Source organism: Macrosteles quadrilineatus, unplaced genomic scaffold (assembly GCF_028750875.1).
Source record: "Macrosteles quadrilineatus isolate MER2022 unplaced genomic scaffold, UCM_ALF_1.0 Scaffold_9__3_contigs__length_116548681, whole genome shotgun sequence".
Taxonomy (NCBI): Eukaryota; Metazoa; Arthropoda; class Insecta; order Hemiptera; family Cicadellidae; genus Macrosteles; species Macrosteles quadrilineatus.
In genome coordinates this window covers 82732987-82760721 of record NW_026542602.1, presented here as the reverse complement: position 1 = coordinate 82760721, position 27735 = coordinate 82732987, and the positions used below count along the sequence as shown (strand labels likewise).

Here is a 27735-nt window from a genome sequence, read left to right as displayed (position 1 = left end):
CACTCCTGCTGCAGGAAACCTGCAAACTAAGAGAATCGGACAGTTTTTACTTGAGTTATCGTGCTAACTGACACGTTCCATTTGCATTCATAATTATGTACATTTAAATTTGAACCGATGGTGTTGTCGGCCTTTAGGGGCATCAAAACAAAAAAGTAAATCCGGCCTGAGTTCAGATTTTACTATAAGATCTGCACCTATTGGGGTTGATAATAGCTTACTCCTTAAATGGAAAATTTGCTTAATGAGATAGGTCTCTTGGGCCAGGAAACCGGATTCTTTATTGGAAAATCCTTCACAAAATAAATGCTATTAAAACTCTATATGTACAGTATTAAAGATGATTCCTGGAAGTTCGTAGTAGACTGATTATCGCTAATAAAAAATTAACAGACTATACATATTAGGTATCGCTTGTAAAAGCGCAATGTTGATTAGTCTAAATATCAACATATTCCGGTACTGTTAGACATGTAAATTGGATGCCCAAGTATTTTAGGTGGCAAATCGTTGTAGTGATGATTCAGTTCTATAGCCTACTAAAATAGGTAACTGAAATGTATGCATTTCAATTTATTTTTATTTGAAGTTTGAAGTTGTACTTAACTGAGATTTAATGTTTGAGGAACCAGTTAGAAACTCACCAATTCCCTCTCTAAGGTTTCCAGCTACCCGAAAACCTAGAATTTTTGTTATCTTAGACACATGGATGTTGATGACCAATATTGTTTTTCATAAACGGCATTCCGTTTATTCTCTTTTGGTGTTGTTTCAATCAAGATGTGATTGTGTTAGATGATTATGGTTGTCATAATTTCTGATTACTTTAGAATGTTCTACTCAAAGATTATTAAAATACTCAAGTTGTACATAACAGATCGATATAATCAACATTTAATGTAAATAATGTTTTCTCATAGCCGCATTAGGTTTCCAGACACATTATGTTTCCAAAAGCCTACAACTCCCTTCCCCATACCGCCCAGAGGAAAATATAATGAAACCGCTGATCTTAGTCAGTAACAAAGCCACACAGATCATCTCACAACATTCTACACTCATCCTTCACTCATATTTGGGTTAAAATACGCACCTAGGTTGCGTCCCCATCTCAATGATTGATTGATTGATAATTGAGCAATAGGGATCATTGAGATTCGCCCTAACCTTTCCTCTCCCCTTCATGGGCAAGTTTTCATTCCTTGGTTATCTACTTCTGTTTGTTACAGAGGATGTGCTGAGTGATGACAAGGGCGAGTGTGTGATCTGCCTGGAGGAGTTGACACAAGGGGACACCATCGCCAGGCTACCGTGTCTCTGTATCTACCACAAGAGGTAACTACCACTTAGCACTGGTCTAGGGGTTAGACTATTGCGGAGACCTATTTTCAAGTTTGGCCAACAATTGATGGGTTTTGTCTATTTGATAATGGCATGAACTAGTGACTCTGATATCACATTAGGTTGTTGGTTATCACTACTGTAACTGTAAAAGAAATAAAATAAAGCTACAGGGTGTGTTAAGTAAGTTTCAAGACTGGTCTCAGTAAAAGAAAAAGTAAACATTTTAAAATCTTCAAAATAGTTTCCTTCTTAGTCAACCCACTACTTCCATCGAGTTTTCTACTGTTGGAAGATGATTTCCTGGAACTCACCTATTGGAATGATGTTCAGAATCTTCGTCGAAGCCGTTTGAAGTGCTGCCACGGCGCTTTCAAGTCTTTCTTCAAACAAGAAAATAAAAGAAGTCATTGGGGGCGAGGTCCGAGCTGTAAGGTGGCTGCAGAAGCGTTGTTACATTGTTTTGGGCAAAAATCTGGGTGTGACTGTGCACTGCCACGTGCCACTGCTTCTGATAATCTATGAGCACTTTCAGTACAAGTTTGACACTGACCTTCTTCATCATCAAATCTTCATAAACCATCTGAAACACTAAACCGTAACCGTAGTTTAATTCATTCCATCTGCGATGAGTCTAATGCAGTAAGTGGTGGTCATTTTTTAAAACTTCCTCGTTTTTATCAGATTTTCTTGGCTCTGCAACGTTGCAGGCTTTCCAGCATGATCATCGTCTTTGTGACCATCTTTGAAACACTTGAAGCCTGTTCAAGCAACTAAAGCGTTTCCATGGTGTTCTTGAATTTGATGGAATAAGGCTGCTCCTCCTCATGCTTAATTTCCATTCTCAAGATGTTTCAACGTATTCACAAAACACATCTCTAACTTTGAGCGTGATGCTTTCACTCTAACGTCTCTCAGGCAACCGAAGAGGGTTTGATTTCTTACCTGAGACCCCCTCCACCCAGCCAGGGCCACGTAACCGATCTGGTGCTCCTATACAGGAGAAATAATCAGTCACAAAACTTAATTAATTAACACTCTTTATTTTGTTTTTGGTTATATCAGAACAAATTATTTTTAATCCAGAGGCCTACAATATCTTTTAAAATTTATATATGTTTCCTTTTTTTCACTCATAACGTTATTTAACTTTATGAAGCTGGTTGTGATGTCACAGTGTTTCTTTTGTGTTTCAGTTGCATCGACAGATGGTTCGAGGGGAACTGCTCCTGTCCTGAGCATCCCGGAGACTAACACACAATGTTAGCTGGTTGTGATGTCACAGTGTTTCTTTTGTGTTTCAGTTGCATCAACAGATGGTTCGAGGGGAACTGCTCCTGTCCTGAGCATCCCGGAGACTAACACACAATGTTAGCTGGTTGTGATGTCACAGTGTTTCTTTTGTGTTTCAGTTGCATCAACAGATGGTTCAAGGGGGACTGCTCCTGTCCTGAGCATCCTGGAGACTAACACACAATGTTAGTTGGTTGTGATGTCACAGTGTTTCTTTCATGTTTCAGTTGCATCGATAGATGGTTCGAGGGGAACTGCTCCTGTCCTGAGCATCCTGGAGACTAACACACAATGTTAGCTGGTTGTGATGTCACAGTGTTTCTTTTGTGTTTCAGTTGCATCAACAGATGGTTCAAGGGGGACTGCTCCTGTCCTGAGCATCCTGGAGACTAACACACAATGTTAGTTGGTTGTGATGTCACAGTGTTTCTTTAGTGTTTCAGTTCCATCGACAGATGGTTCGAGGGGAACTGCTCCTGTCCTGAGCATCCTGGAGACTAACACACAATGTTAGTTGGTTGTGATGTCACAGTGTTTCTTTAGTGTTTCAGTTCCATCGACAGATGGTTCGAGGGGAACTGCTCCTGTCCTGAGCATCCTGGAGACTAACACACAATGTTAGCTGGTTGTGATGTCACAGTGTTTCTTTTGTGTTTCAGTTGCATCAACAGATGGTTCGAGGGGAACTGCTCCTATCCTGAGCATCCTGAAGACTAACACACAATGTTAGTTGGTTGTGATGTCACAGTGTTTCTTTTGTGTTTCAGTTCCATCGACAGATGGTTCGAGGGGAACTGCTCCTGTCCTGAGCATCCTGGAGAATAACACACAATGTTAGCTGGTTGTGATGTCACAGTGTTTCTTTTGTGTTTCAGTTGCATCGACAGACGGTTTGAGGAGAACTGCTCCTGTCCTGAGCATCCTGGAGACTAACACACAATGTTAGTTGGTTGTGATGTCACAGTGTTTCTTTAGTGTTTCAGTTCCATCGACAGATGGTTCGAGGGGAACTGCTCCTGTCCTGAGCATCCTGGAGACTAACACACAATGTTAGTTGGTTGTGATGTCACAGTGTTTCTTTTGTGTTTCAGTTCCATCGACAGATGGTTCGAGGGGAACTGCTCCTGTCCTGAGCATCCTGGAGACTAACACACAATGTTAGCTGGTTGTGATGTCACAGTGTTTCTTTTGTGTTTCAGTTGCATCGACAGACGGTTTGAGGAGAACTGCTCCTGTCCTGAGCATCCTGGAGACTAACACACAATGTTAGCTGGTTGTGATGTCACAGTGTTTCTTTTGTGTTTGTTTCAGTTGCATCGACAGACGGTTCGAAATGAACCACTCCTGCCCTGAGCATCCTGTGGACTAACCCACAATGTTAGTTGGTTGTGATGTCACAGTGTTTCTTTTGTGTTTCAGTTGCATCGACAGATGGTTTGAGGTGAACCGCTCCTGTCCTGAGCACCCTGGAGACTAACACACAATGTTAGTTGGTTGTGATATCACAGTGTTTCTTTATGTTTCAGTTGCATCGACAGATGGTTCGAGGTGAACCGCTCCTGTCCTGAGCACCCTGGGGACTAACCCACAATGTTAGTTGGTTGTGATGTCACAGTGTTTCTTTTGTGTTTCAGTTGCATTGACAGATGGTTCGAGGGGAACTGCTCCTGTCCTGAGCACCCTGGGGACTAACCCACAATGTTAGTTGGTTGTGATATCACAGTGTTTCTTTATGTTTCAGTTGCATCGACAGATGGTTCGAGGTGAACCGCTCCTGCCCTGAGCACCCCGGGGACTAACACGCCGCCACACATGACCACTTCACACACAGTGTTTGTGTTTCGTTGCGCTGTACCAAAGAATATTTTGCAATAATGTCTCTCCTAGGTTTAGCTTTGGTCGATTGTACACACAAGGTTCAGATGACATTGAGCCGTTGTTTTAAAAATAAAACTTGTTGTGTTTGCACGTTATTGTGATGCTGTCGAGCCGGTTATCGTTTGTTTTTGGCAGCTTCATCGCAAAGTTATTGTAAATAAGTGTAATGAGGTGAGTTAGTTTGGTATGGACAGTGAAAAACAAATCCTAGTGAGTTAAATTTTCTATGTTGATTTATGTACATTGTTACGTATTTTCCAAGAATAAAGTAACCAAGATTTTTACACAATGTCGAAATACCTTTTATACAAAACGATAGTTTTTCGATATAACTGTGTGGCCTATAAAGACTCAATCAATATGTTCGAGAAATTTTTGTTTCTGTCCAGTTTTATGTGATGACGCTAGGGATGAAGTAGGTGCTTCAATTACGTGGTCCAGTACCTTTTTATCTTTATTTTATCCTAAATACATCCGCATTAGTAATCATTTGGGCATTTTTTATCACAGTTAAAATTAATTTTTCCTAACCGTACATATTTTAGAAAATATTCTCGCATAAAATGATTTTTCTCAGACCACAAACATGAAAATAAACATAACACATGAGTGTCTTATTAACTTGAATAATGTCTATACTAAATATACTTAGATTGTTTTATTGTTTCAACAAAGATGTACTTTAATGCCAAAATATAATTATCAAATAGAACTATTAATTCTGTAGACAAAAGCATTATAATCTTAGGTTATTTTGGGATGATGAAGGGTGGCCTGTTTTTTCCAGTGTTTTCTATACATCTTGTGGTCAATATTCTTTATTTTTTCTATTTTCTTGTCAATATTCTTGGCAGGTACTCGAATAATGCCTTCTGCTGGATGGGAGGCATTTAGACATTTTATTACTCAGTCATTTTTATTCAGTACGTGAACCTACCGAAACGGTCAGGTGTAAAAGTTAGGTATAAATTCACATAAAAGGACATTTCATCTGGGTATTCCAAGCTGAACAACATTAGGGTTTCCTATATTATTTTTTATATAGATTGTGGCACACAGAGTCTTACAGTTTGATAGGAAATGCTAGCATTTTTGTAATGCCTAATGCCCGTATAGAATGACCACAAGATTCCAACATTCATAAATAAGGCCAGCTCTGATATTTAACTGCAAAAATAGATATCGATAAAAAACTGATATCATTGTAAAGTTGCGTAACTATTTTGTGTTTACTGTTAAAAGTTACTATTGCTTAAACCTTATTTTTCTTCTTGTACGTAATGTATTCCTAATGATGAATCGTTTAAAAAAGTTATTTTTACAATCAAAATTATCTTTATAAAAATATTAGCCACAGCATATTATAATCATCGAAATCCATAATCTTTAGGTAAATAAATATTTTTTGTTTTATGATTATTGTATTGATCTCGTAACGGTTGTAAAAGTTTAGTTTATACATCACTTTTCCTATTGTATTCATTATAAAAAACATTTTGGATTATTATGGTTGATTCTTAGGTCTTTCTTCAAGCAGCTATTTTGTGTACTATTACAAAATTGTATAACATCCAAATTATCTTTATTACGACTTGAAAAAAATATAGTTTTACTTTTTATACTATATTTTTAACTAAAAATTAAGAGTCAACTGAAGTATATAGTGATGTGATTAACAATATTATTAACATATTGAATAACCTTATTTGACACATGTGCAAATCTAGTGCATATTATTATGATATATTTGTAGATTAAGTTTATTATTTATTTGCTAATTTTGGGAGAAGGCACATCTTAAAAAAGGTTCTTGTTTATCGTGCATTCAAGCTATTGATGTTTCCCGATTTTCTATAAATAAACTTACTAAGCATTTTATAAAATGTGATGTGTGATATTGTCATTTTGAGGTTCAATTACTGCTCAGCAATTCAAGATTGTTGTTGCAACTGATTCTTTGTTTGTTCAATTCAACATTTATTTGATTATCATTTTAGGCTAGCGCAAAGAAAGATTTTGCAGGTACCTAAGAACTGATTCTTTTTTAACATCACAAAAACATCATTATAAAACGAAACTACATTTAAGCGATCCTAGAAATCTCTACAGAAACCTTGAGAAAGTGTAGCAAGGTGCGAAACATTAAACTGTTTTTTTAACTTTTGTAGTTAAAAAAAGATACACAAAAAATTCTATAAGAAAATATGATTTACATTGATTTTATATTGAATTAATGAAAGCAATAATTATTGAAAGCATCTAAAGTTATCGAAAAGAAAGCAACAGCATTTTTTGAACAAAACTCTATGTTTTACCTGTAGTATAGTGAATGTTTCTGTATAGTTTATTATAGGCGCCACTGTACTTTATTACCAAAACTCATACACTCTATTCTATGGCTTTTTTAAATTTTTAGTTAGAAATTCTTTTAAGCAGGGATAAACTTCAGCTAGCTTTTCTGAAGAACTAAAGTGTGAGGTACACAATTAAATGTGACAAAACATAACACTGGTATTTAGTTCTAATATGACTTCTTCAGAGATTAGGTTTAATCCATCTGCTCTCTTAAGAAATTCTTCATAAAGTGATCCGAATATTAGTGTTATATTTGTAACCTGTTATTGTGTCTATATTAGCTTTAACTCTAACTAGGCAACCTAGCAAAATTCTGTCCTGCCAAAAATCCGTAACAGCCCCTTTGGCTTTTCTTAAAACATTTTCATTTAGTTTCCCAATAGCCTCTTTCTCACAAATATCCATTATCCAATCATTTTCTTATTTTCCAAATCTATCTAAAATATTACTTGATATCTCAAATGACAATATGAGCTGTGCGGCTGTGAGATAGATGTGCCTTCTGCCAGTTATGTTCGGTTAGTCAGACTGCACATATCGAGATGTCGAAGGTGCCATGGCGGAGATGTGATTTAGTCATAAGCAATCAGCGGCGCCACTGTACATATGAATATTGTTTTTATCTTAGTTTGTAGCAACATTAATGAATAAACGTAACTGATGTGTTGGACATGTTTTTATTTGCTCCTTTCTTGCTAGAGTTTGGATACTACGTGGCATCATTTGTGTAGTTTTGCAGACTGTTTCAGACGTAGATTAATTCAGCCTCACACACTACAGTAGACTCCCTCTTATCCGGACATCGGTTTAACCAGATTAAACTCGGCGGAAATGACATCTCTTTAACCGGATGGTTTTTATCAGCACATTGGTTTAACGGGACTAGATCGGCAGGAACTGAAACGACTGTTCTTGTGGGAAAGATTTGAGACCAGTGATCACTTGTCTAAAATACAATGCTCTCCTATAATTTAAGTCGAATATCACAGTAAATGGTCCGTTTTAACAAGTTTTTTGGGACGTCAGTTTAACCGGAAAAACCGTTATCCGGACTGGCCTCGGTCCCAAGGAATCCAGATAAGAGGGAGCCTACTGTACTATGTCACAGAAACTAAAGTAGAAAATCAAATTTTGTACTATAGCGCTTTGCGAGTAGTTCACTTAACTATTCTCATTTAGAAAATAAAAATTGGCTGGTTAATGGGAAGTTTACTGCAGGAGCCAAAAGTCCTCAGAACCTTAGTGTTAAGTTAAGCATACTAGCCGACCAAAAAGCACTAAGACAACACTCAGAATATCCTTTACCCTTCAATAATATGGGGTTATATTGTTAACCAACACGCAAATTCCTCCCAAAAACTCTTTAAAAAAAAATTTGTTTCATCTGACTCCAATTAAACTTCCAGTTACAATAAAAACTCCTGTACCATACCAGTCCAAAACAAATTGAGGGAGCCCATTGTAACCGAGGTTTGTGTAACAATATTGTGTAAAAAAAATATAAATTTTTAAAAAGCTTTCTCCCAACAGCAGTTGTCCATGTCCACCCCTGGAGGTAACGACACAGGTTTTTTAACTAGAACTTCATTTAAAACTACTAAAATCTAAATTCTATTCTATCAAACACGTACCCTAATTCCTCAAAATCAAGTGGACAATTTAAGCTACTATAAGGAAAGTATATGTAGAAAAAATTATAGTGGGTAATGGTTCGTAGTTCATTGTTTCATACTTTTTTGAAATACCAAAATGAGGAAATATTACATATGTTCAAAATAACAAAAACTAACACTCATTGTCAGATAGTGGAAGTTATTTTGTTTGCTTTTCCTTTTAACTCTACCATTGTTTCTTGTTCTGTCACACTCAAACGGTTTCTATAAGTTTCATAATAGTGGAATAGGTAAGTGAGGGGTTTTTACTCGGTTTTTTTGGGAATTTTCTAGTCGGTGATCTCTACTCAGCAGCATATGTGTTACTTTAATATTGATAGAACTCATTACTGAAATATACTTTAAAATTCTACCTATAGTACTTTTGGACAGCTTCCATCGTAACTTACTTCCCAAAAGTTGTCATTGACTACAATACACTTTTCTAGTGATCATCTATTATGCAACAGTTATTACAACCTTGTGTTGTCCTTATTGGAAATAAATACCATTTTAGATAAAAACTGCTGCCATCAGCTTGAGGTTTATTTTTGTGTCTGCAAATTGAAGTTATTGATTTGCAGGTTATAAACAGTGAACTTATCTTAAATTTTCTGCCTTGAAAAATAAAATTGAGATACCTTGTAGTTTATTGAAGCGTATAAGGAATAAGGCAATGGTGAATAGCTATACAGTCATGTAATAACCTCAGAGGTATTCTACATGTGAGTGCCAATAGCAAAAATAATAGTCTGACATTTTGCTTCTGTGATTTAGGCCCTGTACACATGAGGGCGGCAGCCGCCGCGGTTGCTATTTCGCGGGAACCGCGGCGGTTGAAAGTACAAAGGAGCAAATGGGACCGTTCACATGCAACCGCCCACTTCCAGTCAACCGCAACTAACCGCGGCGGTCGTAGATTTCCCTTCGACCGCCGCGGCTCCCGTGCGGTTGAAGTTACTAGAGTTGGCATGAGAGCGTACACATGAGGGCGGTAGCCGCCGCGGTTGACTGCAGTTGCTACTATAGAATCATAGACATCTGCGCGCTTGCCCTGTGGACATCGCTCTCTGTGTTGGTGAAGTGTGTAGCTGTGGCTGGAGTTGATGTAGTGCTCGTAGTGTAAGTTTAAATGGCCATGCATGCTGCTGTGGAACCAGAACACTTTGACACTGATCTGTTCATTACAGAAATACAAAAAGAAGATACGTTTAGGACATAAACTAAAAAAGATTGCGTAGCAAGAGTTAGTTGAGTTTTTTGCTGAAAAGATTTGTCAAGCGTTACGCGTTTAAAAGAAAAATAATTGGGTAAATACAGTACTGGCTGTCGAACGACGGTCAATTCACACCGCAACCGCAGCGTAACCGCGGCTCCAACCGCTAGTCATGTGTACGGTCCTAGGCGGCCGCCGCGGCGCGGCGGCTGCCGCTCTCATGTGTACAGGGCCTTAGCCCAAAGACAAAACTTTACTGATCTCCCTTTGTTAAAATAAGACTATGAACTATGTTCTTACACTGTTAAAAAGTGTACAGTATGGCAATAAATTATTTAATTTCAAATCAAATGTCCTGATGTGAACTGAAAACAGAAACATTATACCTGGGATATTGAAAAACATTTACTTTATTTTTAAGTACTTTAAGAAACAAATGTATTTTTCTAGTTTTTAAGGCACCAACCTAAAACAATACTGTATGTAAAAGAGCGGAAATCACTGGCAGAACACCGCTTCCATAACCACAAGATAATTTATGGTGTTTATCAGACTGCTGCTTTTATTGGTTTTGTGGGACTCAATTTTTAGCTCAGTTGCGACAATGACTTTTATCTTAGGTGCACATTAACTACGATTTCTTTACATCATCAAGAAAATTATTTTTGAAGAATAAGGAGGAATAAAAGCATATTAAGGTAATTAAATTTGTTTTACAATCACCATAGTATATTTATTTTATTTGGCATGATTCTAAGTAAATACATTTTTTACTGGAACATCACAGTTAAACATTTTTCATTGTAGCTCTTCAATACACATGTTTTACATACAATATGTTAAGTTTTGAATACTTTAAACCTGTCCCAACAATAAAGCTTGCAATCAAATAGAAAAATTAATTTTTATTTGCTATCCAAACATTTTCTTAGTTATCATAAAAATGAGTTGTATATTATATAATACTAGCAGAGTACCCGTCCTTCGTACGGGGTTGGCATATAAGTTTAAAATGCTTATTGCAGTTACTGTATACTCAAGCTTTGCGTTTGCAATGGGGGAGGACCAAGTTTGATCAAATTTGCTTTTTTAAATTGACGGTATACTAACGGTATTAGAAATCTACCATAGCCATTCTGCCACTTCACCTAAACAATAGAGAAAAATAAATTATTCGAATCCACAAAAATTCACTAATAATATTATTCATAACATTAAAAACATAAACATAACTAACTGTAAACAATTTTCCTTTGACAGTTCCCATTATGTATCACAGTTTTTTTGTTGCTGCTTAGTTGAAATTAGCTGTTTACGTAAATGCAAAAAAATGATAGTGCTGCACCCTGTTGGTAAATCTTATAACATTTTAATGCTTTTGTATATCATAGAACTAACTTTTTTAGTTGAAACAGCTGACTAAATACTTTAATTCCCTTTAATTATGAATACTCATAAGGTTAACATGGGGAACTACAGAGCCACTGGGGCTGAGCCCAAAAGGATGTTTGAGATAAGAATATGCCTATATGTTAATCGGGAATGTGAGATATCATGCCAAATTTCAGCCCAATCCGTCCAGTGGTTTATGGGTGATTGAGCTTCAAACAAACACACAAACTTTCACATTTATAAGATAAGATAAGCTATTTTCAGAATGTACTTAATATTAGTTTTCCTATTCATGGCAAATATTTTCTGTAGGCCTAGTGATTTTTTCTTGAGGATTTAATAGTCCAATGAATTGAGTGTTGGAAACTTAAGCTGTTAGCTACTTGTATGTTTATTGTTTAGTTTTCAATATTTTCAACTTGCACAGCTTATTTATGCCATTCCATTTGTGATTCATTATTTATTCTTTATTGTTGTAATGACTTGTTAGCAGGCTTGACTTTCAAACCATGACAGAGAAGTCAATTGCTGCACACCCAAGTAATAGAATTTATAAGTTTTGTTCATTTTTGTGCAAAGCAAGATAGTTGCTCTGCTTGGTTCGTTACACACATGCGTAAACGCAAAGATCTTGTGGACAAACAAAGAGAGGGAGTTAAAAAAAAGTTTTCATTTATCATCAAAATTAAACGTAATCAACTAAACGCAGGGTTCTCGGTAAAAGCTAAATTGAATTAAATGCACTTGTGCTCGCACATCAGGAAACAAGTAAACTAAAAGTGTCTTATTTTGATATTGAGGCCAGCTAGTTCTTTAATCACAATCAATTATTCATCTCAATAAACATGACATCACAATAGACATGGGAAAGGTGTCATACCTTCAAAATGTGCCAGATGCTTCTTATGGTACTTCTTGCAACCTACATGTCAAAGTTAACACAATAGACCAGTTAAAACTTTTTATTGTATTCCGTTCATCCATTCATTACCACAAAATATTTCTCTTAGAAGATCCTTGGCTTTCTTCTTGAACTCAAACAGGTAAGACAAAATTCCTGGAAGAGCGATTATTGGGTTCCTGGAACTTGAGCTAAGCTGCATGTTTTTATAGTTTGCAGAAAGGTCCCATAACTTAATTGATAATTTAAAATGTAAAGACATCGATAAGCTATCGTATGATCCGCCTTACTGTAGTTCACCATGTCAGCTTAACATAATGTTGTGATAGTCAAATGAATGGTTTTATCATGAATATGGATACAGGATCGTCAAGTAGAAGAACCACTGTAGGGTTTACTGCTGCCATGTCACCCAGGTTCCTGCTGCTGTTTACCTTCAGCATAGCTATATCAGGTAGGTGTTTGGCAAAACAAAATCAGCTCTGTTAACTTCAAATTAAAACCTGCCTAGGAGATGTATTTTTTGTTACTTGTTGCTTCAGGAAAGATACCACCCAAAACATTACCGCTGCATCATGTGTTTTACATGTGTCGATTAATTGCGATACAAACCTACCTAATATGTGGTTTGAAGTTAAGATAAATGTACAGATGATAGCATTGTTAGTAATTGAGATTAGTACCAAAACGATAGCAATTATTGACTGTTCTCATAAATAGTCCATAAGTTAAAACTAGTGCTGATGCTTTGAAAGAATTAGAAGCTCCATTACAAAAACCATATTAATTTTATGTTCTACCTTTGACTATAATTGGCGATAGCTGATCCATATAGATGGGATGTCTTCTTCTGTATCCAAACCAGGGACAGTCTTGAAAAAGAGAAACTCTCAGTTGAACATTTCAAAATCACAGTAGAGCTCCAATTATCTGAATGAATGGAGCCGTACCCCATTCTGATAATCAAAAGCTCGGATAACTTGATTTTAACCAAAATTTGGGTAGTTTCATATGTTTATGCATTCACAAATATTTTGTAATTGAAGAATTCAGACTTTTACCACAATCAGGGAGGAGATGATGATTTCCTGTGACTGCGGGAGACGATGATGATGACAAAAAAACTGGGAGATATTCAAAGTTTGCTGGGATCATAAAGAACACTTGACTGTGGCAGATAGGTATTCAAAATCTACCGCGATCACAGATGATGATGACATTTTGGTGACCGCAGGAGACAATGATGATGACCGTGGTAGAGTAGCTGAGTGGTTTAGTGCTCGCCATACAATAAAAAGATCACCGGTTCAATCCTGAAAAAAGATAGTAGCTTTTTGATAGTTCGAAACTGGACCCAGCTGTTCCAGATCATTAAGCTTTTTAAATAAATGATCCTGGCTAATGAAACAGCTGATCTTAAGTCGTTAAAAAAGCTACACAGGTCTTGCACCATTCTACACTCATATTTGGGTTAAAATAAACAATTAGCATCCCTATCTCAAAGAATGATAATTGATGTGCAGGATTTTGCCGCAATTAAGGATTCTTTAAAAATAATTATTTTAAATTAAAAAATATAAAAAATAAATTTCAAAATCGCAAAAGTCTCTCTATGAGCGATTTGGATATTTTGCGTTCTTCTGTATAAAGGATTTTAAGAAGAGTTCAACCTTGTAAGTTTAGTTTTTAATTGGTGCTCTGCAGCATTAGGCAATGTCTGTTATTGATAGGGACTCTTGGAAGAAGGAAACACCAGCTTTTTCGGGAAGAATCTGCTGGAGTATGTCCAGGAATACGAGCCCACACTCCAGACATGTTGCACTACATGATGACTTCCGGGCCGATTTCCGAGGTACCTAATTTTATTTTTGTGCTTGTTAAAATGTGTTGAATGTTTTTTTGAAAGAGGACTGTGGCAACATTTTTTTTCAAATCAATGTCAGTGTGCTGGGAGTTTTCTTGCCAGCTTATTTCCACACATATTCCTCTATTTTTAGATTTTAACGATAAATAAGGTTGTGATGTTATGTTTTAATCACTAGAAATTCATAACTGGTGACTCCATTTGAATGAAAAATAAACAGTTCAAAAGTATGAACTACACTTAAAAATTACCGTAGTTGTAATTGTAAACAATAACAACTAAATCTGCATTGAAGAAACAGATTGATATTAGTAATTTATGGCGTTCAATTTTACTCAACTTTAAATAAAAGAGGCTGAAACCCTGCAATTTTGTGTGGATATTTGCTAGATCCTCTCATGAATTATTTTCAACCAAACATTTAAATCTGCTTTCAGATGGCTGCCTTTTACAAGCCTGGAAATGGCACTCAACCAACAAGCAGCAGTTCTAAAAAACCGGGCAAAGACGGAAAGAAAGTTGCTGTCGGAAGCTCGTCAACAAACAGAATTAAGTAAGAAGAAACTAAACTATACCAAGTAATAAAATTAAACAAAATTTAGACAAATAAATTTTCTTTAAAAATAGTACTTTTATCGAGAACAGTAACTATTCCTGAATATATTTACAATATATATCAACAAATAGAAACTTTTCCCAATACAGTAAATTGTTAAGGAAATTGACAGGAAAGGAGGCTTTTAAATAAGTCCATAAACACATTTAAAAAACCTAAAAGTAGAAATTGTTGTGACCACTTTTTCAACAGTGACCCTTCTTGAAAACGGGCACAGACCTTTGAAAGCTTCAGGACATTGGGGAAGCATAAATAGACATTATAAAATAGAAATAAAACAATGGGATATTGTGGTTTCTCTTAAAGTTTCTGTTAGTTTTATACCAAATGTCATGAAAATCCATAATTCTGTTTGTGATTACATTTGATTGTTGCAAATAAAAATATATTCACTTTTTTTACCTACGGTATTTTTTTATATTTTCCATAGATTGGTATTTTGACTTTATGATTTAAATTTTGACTTCGTTACTGTCCAATTTAATACAGTAGCAAAAAGAGTCAGAAAAAAGTAAAAGCTTAAGGATAAGTTCAAGCGTCCTGATGTTTTAGGACAGCTAGCATTGCTGAATGTGTCATTTTAAATTCATTGCTTAAGAACGCTCCTTGCTGCACAGTGAATTTGGAACGGAGTATAGAAAGGTAACATGACCTGGCTTTAGACTGTTCCCTTAATGTCATAATATTTTGCCTTCCTTCTGTTCCTTGTTTAATTTGTTCAAAACCATTGTATTGTAAAACATATGATTTAATCTTTTTTTACATTTAGTCAAAACACAAAATGTTAGTATACTTGTTGTAGTACAGTTTTAGTTGATTAAAACCTTATTAATCTGAGGTGTTTATCATTACACTTACAGAATAAAGAAAAAAAAATTTATTTTCAGTTTATCGGAGGAAGTGACAGGGTTTCAGCCGGTGGAGGAGCAGGATATAGCAGATCAGTGTATTAAGGTGGGACCTTGCGACCGCTCGGCCAAGTACCGCACTATCAACGGCACCTGCAACAACTTCCAGTTCCCCATGTGGGGAGTGACGGGGTCGGCTCTCGTAAGACTTCTGCCTGCTAATTACGAAGACGGTGAGATCTGGTCGGCTAAGGTCTATTGACCAGCATAATGTATACAAATGTTAATACACTTTGTATTGTTCCTTGCATCTCTTAAGTCTTATAAAAATATTCTCAGACTGAAGACTGACAACTTAAAGTAAACCTTTATAATTGCTCAGGTGTTACTTTTTCTATTTAGAAGCACTTAAAAGTAGTTCAATTCAGTTAAACGACATGCTGCATTTACGTACAAACTCAACCATAAAAATGTACATTGAGGGGTTTTAGCTATTTTAAAGCATCAATTTTTCTAATAAAATATTCTAATCCCTAGAAGTTGCATTCTAAGAAAAGTAATGGTATGTTTCCATTTAAATTATTCCCTCAACGGACATGTTCGATTGATTTTTATTTTTATTAACCTTTTCACAGATTTTTTCTCCGACATAAAAATATCATCTAAAAAAATTCCCCTATCATGACCACCAACATAATTGTCTTATTTATAGCTACCATCCACACTCATAATCTTCAAAACCCTAATAGAACAATGTGTTGTATTTTATTATATCATGTTTTTTAATGACCTCATAAGTTGCAAGTTATAAGTTTGGTTGGTCCTCATTTTCACCGTACAGGGGGACACAAGGTAAGGAAGTCGGAGAGTGGGAAGGAGTTGCCGAATGTTCGTCAGCTGAGCTCAACGTTGTACATTGACCGCAACGTACCAGACCTGCTCAACATGTACAACGTGATGCAGTGGGGACAGCTTGTGGCACACGACACCACACATATCATGCAGCAAGACGTCGGTTAGTAATCACTGTGGAAATTCAATATGAGTGTTTTAAAATATTGTATGTTTTTATTAGTAAGCTAGATTACTTAACCATCCTCCTAAAGGTTCAATGAGTACAGATTATGAGTAAAAGTGTCTCATCTGTTTGGGCCATTCTGACTAGCTGATAAAGCATTCTACAGTTTAAAAATAAAATAATGATTGTAAAGAACAATTACAAATTCCAATAGACATTATAGATTTTTGTAGAGTGAAATCAAGTCTCCAATACACAGTTCTTTTTGTGTAAAGAGACCAAATTTTTTTACTTGATAGGTGCATCTTGATAGGTACAAACTAAGGTGGGATAATAATTTAAGTACAAAACTTGCCTTTCTTGATCGGCAACAATTAAACCTGTGAATCAGGAGAGATATATGTGACATCCAGAAAGCCAAAATGGAGCAATATCACTGGTAGCTCTGAAAACCACCTACTATTGTTCTCCACTGTTTTTCGTTGTTTTCCTAGCTGTTAAGATTCTAGAAATCTACGTCTAATCAGAATCAGAATCAGAATGCTTTATTCTTGAGCATAGAGTACAGAATAGGCGTCAAACATTACAGAGATTTAAATATAAAACAGTATAAAGTTGTTGGGCTTTGAGGCACTGTCGGTAGGTGGTTATTTTGTCTAAAAAATTACTTCTAAAATTGAAGATACTTGTACGGTATGTCGTATTCTCAATGTCAAGCGTATTACCTGCAGTATTGTACTTGGAATCATAAATATATCAATTTAAAGTCTGCTGCTGCAGCTGCTTCCACTACATAAACGTGATGTTATTAACCCAATGTGAGTGGAATTCAGCTAATGGTTTGTCCTTGCAATAATTTCTCTTCTAAAACAAAATTATTCAAATACACACATTACCACTGTATATGTTGTTGTCTGTAGACAGTCAAGGTCTGGACTGCTGCCAGCCTCCGTGTGCCATCTACACCGACGTGTGTCTGCCTGTACCAGTGCCTCCGAATGATCCATTCTACAACCAGTACCACGTGCCTTGTCTCAACGTCGTCCGCTCTGCCACAACCAACAACATGAAGTGTCCCCTCTCCCCTCAGCAACAGGTAACTGATAAACAATATTTGTTTGTTTTCTTTGTTTTTATCCTACCCCTGCAACTACCCTACCTTTTTTTTGTAAAGCTGGGTTTTCCTAGGCGCGGAAGCAGAGAGCGGAGAGAGGAAAGCAGAGATCGGAAAAGAGATTAACATGGTGTTCCGCTCCGCTTCTAGGAAAACAGTAACATTAATTTACCTAAGACAAGTGGAGTCCGCTCTCCGCGTTCCTCTATCCGCTCTCCGCTTCTGCGCCTAGGAAAACCCGGCTTTAGGGAGAATGTACAAAACACTGGTCTTGTTTCTGACCCTAGTTGTTATGCTAAATAGCATCATCAATTGATAGCTGAATGACAAATGACATCTGTGTCTAGGGTCTGGAATTGATTTTTTTGGGTGGGTTGAACCAACATTTAGCTTTGAAGGTTATCACTTATTACTCGACTACTGAGAAATTACAATAAAGTACTGGCATAGTATTTTGCCACTTAATGTGTCATCTACCTGGTTTCACTCTAGGGATCTCAGGTTATATGAAGGTTGGTACAAAACTTATTATTCTTAGATGTACAGTAGACTCCCTCTTATCCGGACTCCTTGGGACCGAGGCCAGCCCGGATTACGGTTTTTCCGGTTAAGCCGACATCCTCAAAAACTCATTAAAATGGACCGTTTACGGTGATATTTGACTTAAATTTAGGAGAGCATTGTATTTAGACATGTGATCACTGGTCTCAAATCTTTCCCACGAGAACAGTCCTTACAGTACCACCCACTTCCTGTCGATCTAGTCCGGTTAAACCAATGTGCCGATAATAATTGTCCGGTTAAAGAGATGTCATTTCCCTCGACTGTAGTCCGGTTAAACCGATGTCCGGTTAAAAGGTGTCCGGATGAGAGGGAGTCTACTGTAGTTTTAATTTCACCCATCCATATAGTTCCAGCTGAGTGAAATAGTGTGCCTAGCAATCATTAAAGGTACAAAACCTGTGATGGTATGAAAATGAAACGTTACCCAGCTGTCCCGAGCTGTGTGTAGCTTTTGACAAACTATCATAACTAGTAAACACGTTGCTCGAAATCGAGCAATTGTAAAGAAGTAAAGTAGTTATTAAAAAAACAAATAAAAGTCATCATAATTTCTAATGAGTTTAAAAGACTTTGAATTGAAAAATAAATAACAGCGATTAAATTATACAGCTGACCAAAATGTAAACAATTATGTTCTTCATAAGGATAACATGGGAAATTTAACAGCCACTGGGGCAGAGCCCAAGGGACTTTTTCAAAAATGTAAGATCAGTTTGCAAATCTACGCGACACGCTCTTTCCAATGAGACGTCAATGGATAAAATCGGTTAAGAAATGGCAGAGGAGTTCAACCGACAAAGTTTCATGTAGTGTAATAATTATATAGATGAAAGAATCGGCTGCTGTTATTCAGTTTCAAAGGTTTCATCTCATTCATTCACTACTCATCCTTCACTCATTTTCGCCTTAACATACACATCCTGTTGTATCTAATCTAAAAGATACCCTAACTGTTTCTTGTTGCTTATGACAGGTGATTGGCGTAACACACTTTGTCGACGCCAGTCTTGTGTACGGCAGCACTGACAAAGTGGCCAAGAAGTTGAGGACTTTCAAGGACGGTCTGCTTGAGGTCCGTCCTGACGATCCCAGAGAGTTCCCTCCACAATCCGACACTTCTAAAACAGACTGTGACAACGTAGGATCCGACAATATATGTTACGCTGCAGGTAATTTATACAAGTAAAAATGCTGCATATTATCATATCCTTAATGAAAATAATCTTTGACTATAACAATAGTCGCCGGTTCGATCCTGATAAAAGTCAGTAGCTTTTTGATGGTTTGAAACTGGACCCAGCTGTTCCTGATCATTGGGCTTTAATTAAATGATCCCGACTAAAGAAACCGCTGATCTTAGTCAGTAACAAAGCTACACAGGTCATCACACACCATTCTACACTCATCCTTCACTCATATTTGGGTTAAAATATGCACCTAGGTGGTGTCCCCATCTCGATGATTGATAATAATTGATACTATTGAAATATATAGGCTTTAATAAAAGGCTAATTATTTTTGTACACATAGGCCTAAATATTATTAGTTGTAAGTATCTTAGGCTGGGAAAAAATTGGTGACTGGAAATATAGATATTAATTTTTAATACAAAAGGTATAAATACTTTGAAGATATTTTAACCACAAAATGTTCCTAATTTTGAGAAAGGTCATGAAAATTGCTGATGGACTAGTAGCCTACTATTTATAATCCAAATAATTAGGTATTTTTTTAATAAAATTAATACTTACAAATTAAAAATTTTCTGACTTAAACATTTGCAAGAAGAAATATTGGGTATTTACTCAGGGGAGGTATAAAAGAGGCTACGATGACAGCTGTGGGCTTCTTATTAGCTGAGGGAACGCCATTACCGTAACAAAACGATCTGTAGACGTCGGCCTCAGTGGTCTAATGGTTATCGTGCCGGGCCGGTATGCTGAAGGTCCCGGGTTCAAAACCCGCTGGTAACATTTACTTTTTGTCCAAAGATTTTTTTTATTATCAGCAAGTTTTGGTTGGTTTGGGTCGGTTATGACAGTTTAATTTTTTTATTAAGTCATTATAAAATTTTATTTGAGCAATTTCTAGTTTTATTTAATAAACAGAATTATTTTTTCTATTACTGTACTAAACTTTTGTTATATTATTTCATTATCAGCAAGTTTGGTTAGTTCGGTTAGGTTATGATAGTTTAATTTTATAATTAAAAAATAATAAAATTGAATTTGAGGCATTTATAATTTAATTTTATGAACAGAACTATTTTTGCGATTAGTAGGCCTAAACCTTCATTGCCAATGTACTCTCTACTACAGCGCTGTTCACGGAGGAATTTTGAACTAATGCCTCATTCGTACCTCCCCTAAGTCAGACCCGAAATATTGGGGATTGAAGTCAAGCTCACTTAAAAACCAGTAACAGTACAGGCAATGAAGAAAATATTTTGTTGTGAAATTTCCCAGCTCTGTATATTTTTTGTATGATTTTATTTTGTTTGTTAAAACGCATGTAGTGCTTAGGTTTTTTTTTGTAATAGAACATTTTTAACCCTGTTGTTGTTACCATCTAACACCGGTCATTTGATAGATATAATTAAATGTTATCCCAACGACAAAAGGTATCAAATAGTACCTGAGTCTAGAATCGATCCAGAAAAATGATTAAACCAGCAATCTTTATATTTGAAGGCAAGCACCTTCACCACTCCGCTACCCAGACAATCTGATGAACTTCACCATTTGATTACGAAATATAAACAAATACTAGTTTTGTACCTGAAACCTCATAGGATCTTGTTATGTTTCCACAGGGGATGACCGAGTCAACCAGAACACCGGTATAACACTGCTGCAGATTGTACTGTTGAGGGAGCACAACCGAGTGGCTCGTGAACTCAAGGAACTCAACCCTCACTGGAAGGATGAGAGGCTGTACCAAGAGGCCAGGAAAATAGTCGGTGCCGAGGTTCAGAGAATAACTTATGACGCCTACCTTCCCATTATTATTGGTGAGCTTGTTCCTAGTTTTTCTGATTACAGGTAACCATTTTATACAACATTGGGTCTTATCAAAGTACTCAAAAGCAGAAAAAGAGAGTACTGGTAAATAGCCCCAAAGATTTGTGTTTGTATATTTGTTGTGTCTTCCTTGTATATCAACATTTTTATCCTTCAAACTTGCTGATGATCCTGCGCATAGCTTTTAAAACCATGTTTTGAGTAATTTTTATGGATTACCGGTATAGTCCTACTTGCAAGCCACGATAAGTTTACTTATAACAATCATCACATTGTATTATTGTTATTGTACATTGTTTTGTTTTGGAACTATTCCACATTCATGCATTGACTTGGAGATGTGTTTATAGGTGTTTGGATATTTCATTAAATTCTGAAGCAGAGATTCAGTTTTATAACAAAATTAAGACTGTTTTTATACAAAGCAGCTTCTATCAGAAGTCAATTTTTAAACGTAAACTTTGAAAATAGTAGTGCTATAGCCGTAATTAAATTCAATTACGTAAAGTACTTTTTCATAAATTTTATTTTTAAATCTCTTTTTCACCTATTTTTCAACCTTTAATACTCAGGTTGTAGTTTCAACTCTTCTTATCCTTATATCTTCCATTTTAATGAATCTGGTCTATTTAAAATAAATATAAATTGTAAGAACTACAATATAACCAAACAATATTAAAGTAAGTTTTATTGGCGTTTAGGGAAGGAGCAAATAAAGAAGTTCGGTCTCAAAGACGGTCATGGGGATGAGGATTTTGTGAACGCATATGACCAGTTTTTGAACCCATCTACTCTCAACTCTTTTGCGACAGCAGCTTACAGAGCCTTCCACAGTATGATTCCTCGACAGATTGTGTAAGTTTTTATTTTATTATTGAACTTTCAATCAATATAATTCTTAAGATTATACACTTTCTAAGTAGTGGTGGTACCTAGACTCCCACCAAAATATCACCACTTGAATGTTTGATTCGTTTCTCTCAGCAAAAGCCATGATTGCATCAAAATCCAAAAACTCTTGCTTCATCTTGTACGTCATCCGCAGTCTTGAAGACATTATCATCGTCTCCCGTGGTCACGGAAACGTCACCTATTTCCACAATAGTGCAAAAATCTTGGATATTTTCTCCGGTCATCTAGACATCATCATCGTCTCTCGCGATCACAGAAAAAAAAACATTACCTTTTTCCTTAATAGTGCCAAAATCTTGGACACCTTCGGTCTTGTAGAAATTATATTCGTCTCCCGTAGCCACGGAAAGGACGTAATCTTTATTACGTGATTGCGGCAAAATCTTAAACATCTTCTTCGCTCTTGAAGATATCTTACCATCAACATCTCTTATATCAACTTACCTTGAGATAAGTCAATGCATCATAAAGTTTGACTTTGACATTAGTTGGATTACTGTAAATCTTAATACACCCATATCGCCCTGTCGAATCAAGTTGTAACCTTCTGTGTATTCAATTTAGTGCCTGAACTTGGTCATTTTATTTGGCAGGCCATGCGATCATGTTACCAATTTTTTTAGTGTATATGTTCCTTCGTTAATGCTTTTAAATGTTTCTTGTCACTATGTGTTTTTGAATAGGACAACAATGATCGTTTGGGATTGACAACGACAAAATATATGTAACCTATTTTATCTTATTTTGTCTATTTTATTTTATAAGCAATTTATCTCTATGTCATCAGCTTGTATGACGAGGGATTCAACCCTATCAAGACATTGAACATTGATGACTTTTACTTCCGCCCCACCATCATCCAGAAGCCTAAGATGTTTGACAAGTTTTTGCGAGGTCTTGCAACCCAATCTGCTCAAAGTCAGGACCACTTCTTCTCTGCTGGGGTGAGTTACTAGGACACACTATGGTTACATCATCTTTGAACCCTGTCTGTCTTAGTGGGGTTAAGGCTTTTACTTTAAATATTCTTCACATCGATTGTTTTCCTTCAGCCATACCATGACTCATAATTAATTTTTTTTTTGTTCCTTAACTATTTTGTGTAAGATATATAAATCCTGAGAAGCACTGTGTTTCTGTCTTTGGTAAAACTTAAGCGGGAACTGGAATGTGCTGATTTACATTGTTCCTTAAATGTATAGTATTCTATCTACTTCCAAATGAAACATGCCATTAATTTATATTTTGAAAATCAGTTGTTGTTGTAACTCGTAAGTAGAAATATCACACATTAAACTGTTCCCCGCAAGAGCTGAATTAAGGTCAGCTAAAGTCACTGCTAAGGTAGCATCAGCCAGTTTGACCTAAACATAAAATAGTATTTATAAGTATCTTCTATTGAATAGCACTACCACTCACACTATCCTTTTATTTTTAAGTTTATAATGATCTTTTCAGATTACAAACCTCCTCTTCAAATCTGGCAAGCCCTATGGGAAAGACTTGGAAAGTATAGATATGCAAAGAGGAAGAGATCACGGGCTACCAACATACAACGACTTCCGCAAAGCTTGTGGTCTTGATCCTGTTACTAGTTTCAAGAAGTTGGCCAACTACATCCATCCAGAAGTAAGTTAGCATTCAAAAAGCTATGATTGTTATAGCTTTTCAGTAAATAACTTGTTGGAATTATAACTGATATTTTCCAATTCAACAGTTGAAGTTTTCACTTGGGAATTCTACTAAGCCCACTACATCTTAAGCTTAGTCAACGGCAGTTGAATAAGAGAGTCAAATGATAAGTTGACTCCAAGTATTACTATTCTTTCAAGTTATGTATATCCAGTTGTACTGTACTTCAATTGGTAGCCTTCAAATTTTAATCATGATTCTAACTGTATTCTCATGCCATAAATGCTATCTGCACTTAATAATTTAACTACTATTTTTTAAACAAATTATTATATTCTCATTTTATTTGCATTTCCTAAAAATAAAACCATAAATTAAATAAAAGCTGTGTCCTATTGAACAAAGATGTAATACTTCCGCACGACCGAACCCTATATTTTTATTTTACCGGATGACGGAAAGAAAAAATTATTCAGAAGCTGCATCAAGTGAATGTGGCATCAAGTAAACCGGTAAACAAACTATAATTATAATATTAACTATCTTCGACGCAAAAGAAACCTTAACCATAATCTTCCAGTACTGAGAACAGCACAGATTTTACTCTTAAGTCAATGAGCTAAATGACTACATATAAACAACTATGCATAAATTTGCTTTTTAACTTTCCCCCGAACTCAAGGTAAACCTCGTCTAAAGAGACATCACGGAGGTTATGTGTTAATGTCAATTTGTGATACTGTTTTCATTACAGAACAAAAATATTAATTTATGAATTGATTTGTTTAACTTATTACACATTTTTGTTTATTTTTTTATTCATCGGTATTTTTCAGGCTGTGGAAAAACTAGAGGTGTTTTATGAGTCGGTGGACGACATTGATCTGTTTGTCGGAGGAGTGTTGGAGCCTCACGTCCCAGGAGGTTTGGTTGGACCGACGTTCGCTTGTATCATCGGAGAACAGTTCAGACGGTGGAGGAACGGTGACCGCTTCTACTACGAGTTTGGGGACCAGGCTGGCTCTTTTACTCTTGGTGAGACTTCAATGAACGATTGAAAAAAGGTTTTGTTTTGAAATAAGTTATGTTTATTTTTTTTAACTGTGGATAGAACTAGATTTTTCATTTTTAAGTGTGAATTGAGTCACCAGTGTGCTGGTGTCAATCACTTATTTTTGTTGTATACGGCAACTTTTTAACAAAAATAAACCGTCGACTAAATGTAAACTTTTGCATATTTTATACCATATAAAGTATTATAGTAATAAAAAATAAGAGGACATTAAATCATTTTGACAGTAGAATCTTAGACTATTTAATTGTCAATGGTAGCATACTCAGTGAGTGGCTGATTCAACAACTTCCTGATTAAATATAGAATTAGTTAAAGCTGATCCAGACTTTAATATATTAATACTTCACTTTGAAATTGCGACCATAAGAATGTAGGTATTTTAAGCCAAGTATGAATGGAGATGAGTGTAGGATGAGTGGCACGATCTTGTAGTCTTGTTAGTGACTAAGGCCGACATATACCTTAGACACAGTTACACAGCTGTATAACCCATATTGATGTGAAATAGAGTGAACCTCTCATCCTATTGTAGAATCTGAAGTCTATGTCGATGTGAGTTTCAGGTTTGTGCGCTGATGTTCACTAATTGTTTTTTCTTGTATTTCATAGTAAATTTTACAATTTGTGCTTAAAATGGAATACATATCGTTGTTATGAAGCATTATAGTGTGTGCAGGTCGGTCAAAACGGAGCTTAGTCAAGAAGAAGACTGATATGAAGATTATCTGTAGAAAAACTCTTTTGAGGAAATATTTACAAAAAGACTCTAAGAGACTAATGAATCATGCAGCAGTAAGTAAGCTGTACTTAATCGATATTCTTTTTACAGAACAACTCCAAGAAATCCGTAAAATGACACTGGCCGAATTGTTTTGCCGTAACGGTGATGACATTGATAGAATGCCCACTAATGTTTTCCTGTCGCCTGGTATTTTGTAAGTACAAATTTATTCTTTCTTAATTTAGAATAAGTTGCTTTAAAAGTGTGTGTTTAAGGGTGGTTTTGTTTTCATCTACTCAGTACATGGGTGCGACTGGTCTTTCTAGTGTTAAAGCATGGAGGTTCTAGCCTGGCGGCGTGAGTTCAAATTCCACCAAACACCAATTTATTCGTTTTGGGCCCTCCTAAACCTCTAGTCAGATTTTTAAGAAATTTGGCATGTATGTAGGTAGTACTAGGTTGGTTTTTCCATGTGCTTTTTTCTTCTTTTTTTAATTGTTGATCATTAAAGGTAATTTTTCTGTAAAAACCTATAAAAAAATTTAAAAATTTGATAAAAAAACAGCTCAACAGATTTTGATTAAAATTTAGTATGTTCATAGTCCTTAAAACTCTGAACAAAATTGTACAATCCCCATTGCTGAAAAAATTCTGGTTAAAATGTTATTGCAACTTTTATGATTTTCAAATCAAAACACATAAAAAGAATGGAAAAAAGTTGCTTGAGACTGATATTGATTAATATTTGTAACTTATAGGACTTTCAATTCTAAACAAATTGGCACAATTGCTGTAAAAATTACAGTTCAAAAGTTTTGTTATTTTCTCTTAAAATACTCCCACTGCTTTCTTGATAAGGGTTGTTGACAAGCTAATAAGAGAGAGTATGTATCAGATTGCTGATGCCGTTATTTGTTTTATGTTTCAGCAATCAAATTTACCCTTGCAAACACATAGTAAAAACAAACCTCGCTCCCTGGAAGGAAAACATTACAGCATGAATGGAAGAGTAATAAGGAATTATAACTCAATTTAGTAAGTTTAACATTACCATATGTAATACTAGATAGTTTTGCTGGTTTGTTTCCTCCGTAGTCAATATAATTATCACAAACTTTGTGTTTAATATGTTGGAAGATAACAGTTTTGATTAGAATATTTTACTCAGCTGTAAGTGAATAGATTATATTACAGATAATATTTTATTAATGCATAGAAATAAATTATGATGTATGTACAATTAGCCGAGTAAAAGATAACCGCTTGGTTATCAGTATTTGTTAGATTTCATTTAACTTAAAACCGCTGGCAGTAAAATAAGTTAGACATTGTAAAACTTGTTTAGTTTCAGAATCAGACAAATGTTAAAAATGTACAGAATTGTAAAGAGTTACTGGTTTGTTACTGTTAAAAGACCCAAGTGTTGTAATTAGTTTTTCTATCAAAAAGAATAAACTATAAACATTAGGATATTTATTGCTATCTAACAGTGCTACCAATATTGAAATAATAAAATATATGGATGAACACAGAAGAAACTTATTTCCACCTTCTCTCTGATGTCTGTCTTAGTACAGATTTAGCTTGTTGCTAATTTTGTGTTGTAATGGCTTCTTAGGCTCATTATGCATTTATGAGACAATCTCCCAGTAGTTTCTTAAAAGGCAACCCATATTTTGAAACAGCATTCACTCTTATTTTTCCTCTGAAGCTTCTATTTGTTACTGTATTCCTTAACATAAAAAATAGTAACTTATTTTATTTATTTTTAATTTATCAAACATCATCACATTACATCAATTCTCTTGACAGGTGATTTGTCACAAAGTCTAATACTATACTACATTTTAAATAATAAAATAGCTTACAAAATATATTATATTTCATTACTAGGACCGAAAGTGGCATTTTCCGGCGCATGCTCAAGTTTTTGTGTGAGGCGAAGCCAAACACAGGGAACCCCAATTTCATGTGCAAGGGGAAGCCAAGAGGACGGGAATAATGGAGCAAGTGCCGGATAATAACTTTCGGTACAAGTTATGAACGATACTTTTCATCACGACGCAAAAATATACAGACACAGAATAGCAGACCTCAGTAATATAACAACTATTTTATTTCTCAATTACTGTAATTTGATTGAAAATCAAAATAAAATAAAATCTTCTTAAAAGAAACCTAAGTATATTTTTGATTAATTTTTCAAACATAAAAATTAGAGAAAATATTCTAAAGGAAACCTACGTATATTTCTCAATAAACTTTGTTTAAACATCAAAATAAAATAATAAACAACTTTTAACAATACATATAGCTGATTCAA

At 35.5% G+C, this 27735-nt stretch overlaps 2 protein-coding genes across 2 annotated transcripts in view; both read left to right on the top strand.

The window, feature by feature from the left end:
• The window catches only part of LOC129002707 (E3 ubiquitin-protein ligase ZNRF2), a 30095-nt gene extending 22561 nt beyond the window's left edge, over window positions 1-7534 (top strand). Inside the window, exons 3-4 of the mRNA XM_054430713.1 lie at window positions 1230-1335; window positions 4376-7534. Of these exons, the coding sequence (XP_054286688.1) occupies window positions 1230-1335; window positions 4376-4433 (164 nt within the window). The 3' untranslated portion in view covers window positions 4434-7534. The remainder of the gene's footprint in view (window positions 1-1229; window positions 1336-4375) is intronic.
• Window positions 7535-10326: 2792 nt separating this feature from the next.
• On the top strand, window positions 10327-26863 carry LOC129002627 (peroxidase-like). Its single transcript, XM_054430575.1, has 15 exons — window positions 10327-10433; window positions 12393-12482; window positions 13759-13880; window positions 14330-14445; window positions 15396-15589; window positions 16198-16371; window positions 17295-17470; window positions 19026-19221; window positions 20865-21062; window positions 21774-21927; window positions 22772-22928; window positions 23443-23613; window positions 24453-24651; window positions 25521-25626; window positions 26341-26863. The coding sequence occupies exons 2-15, from the start codon at window positions 12434-12436 to the stop codon at window positions 26411-26413; spliced, it is 2085 nt and encodes a 694-aa protein (XP_054286550.1). The 5' UTR covers window positions 10327-10433; window positions 12393-12433; the 3' UTR covers window positions 26414-26863.
• The last annotated feature ends 872 nt before the right edge of the window (window positions 26864-27735 follow it).

Coding starts and splice junctions, on each gene's coding strand:
- LOC129002627 (XM_054430575.1), top strand. CDS start 12,434: ATGTCACCCAGGTTCCTGCTGCTGTTTACCTTCAGCATAGCTATATCA. Junction 12,483..13,758: donor CTTCAGCATAGCTATATCAG/GTAGGTGTTTGG, acceptor TGTTATTGATAG/GGACTCTTGGAAGAAGGAAA. Junction 21,063..21,773: donor CTACCTTCCCATTATTATTG/GTGAGCTTGTTC, acceptor ATTGGCGTTTAG/GGAAGGAGCAAATAAAGAAG.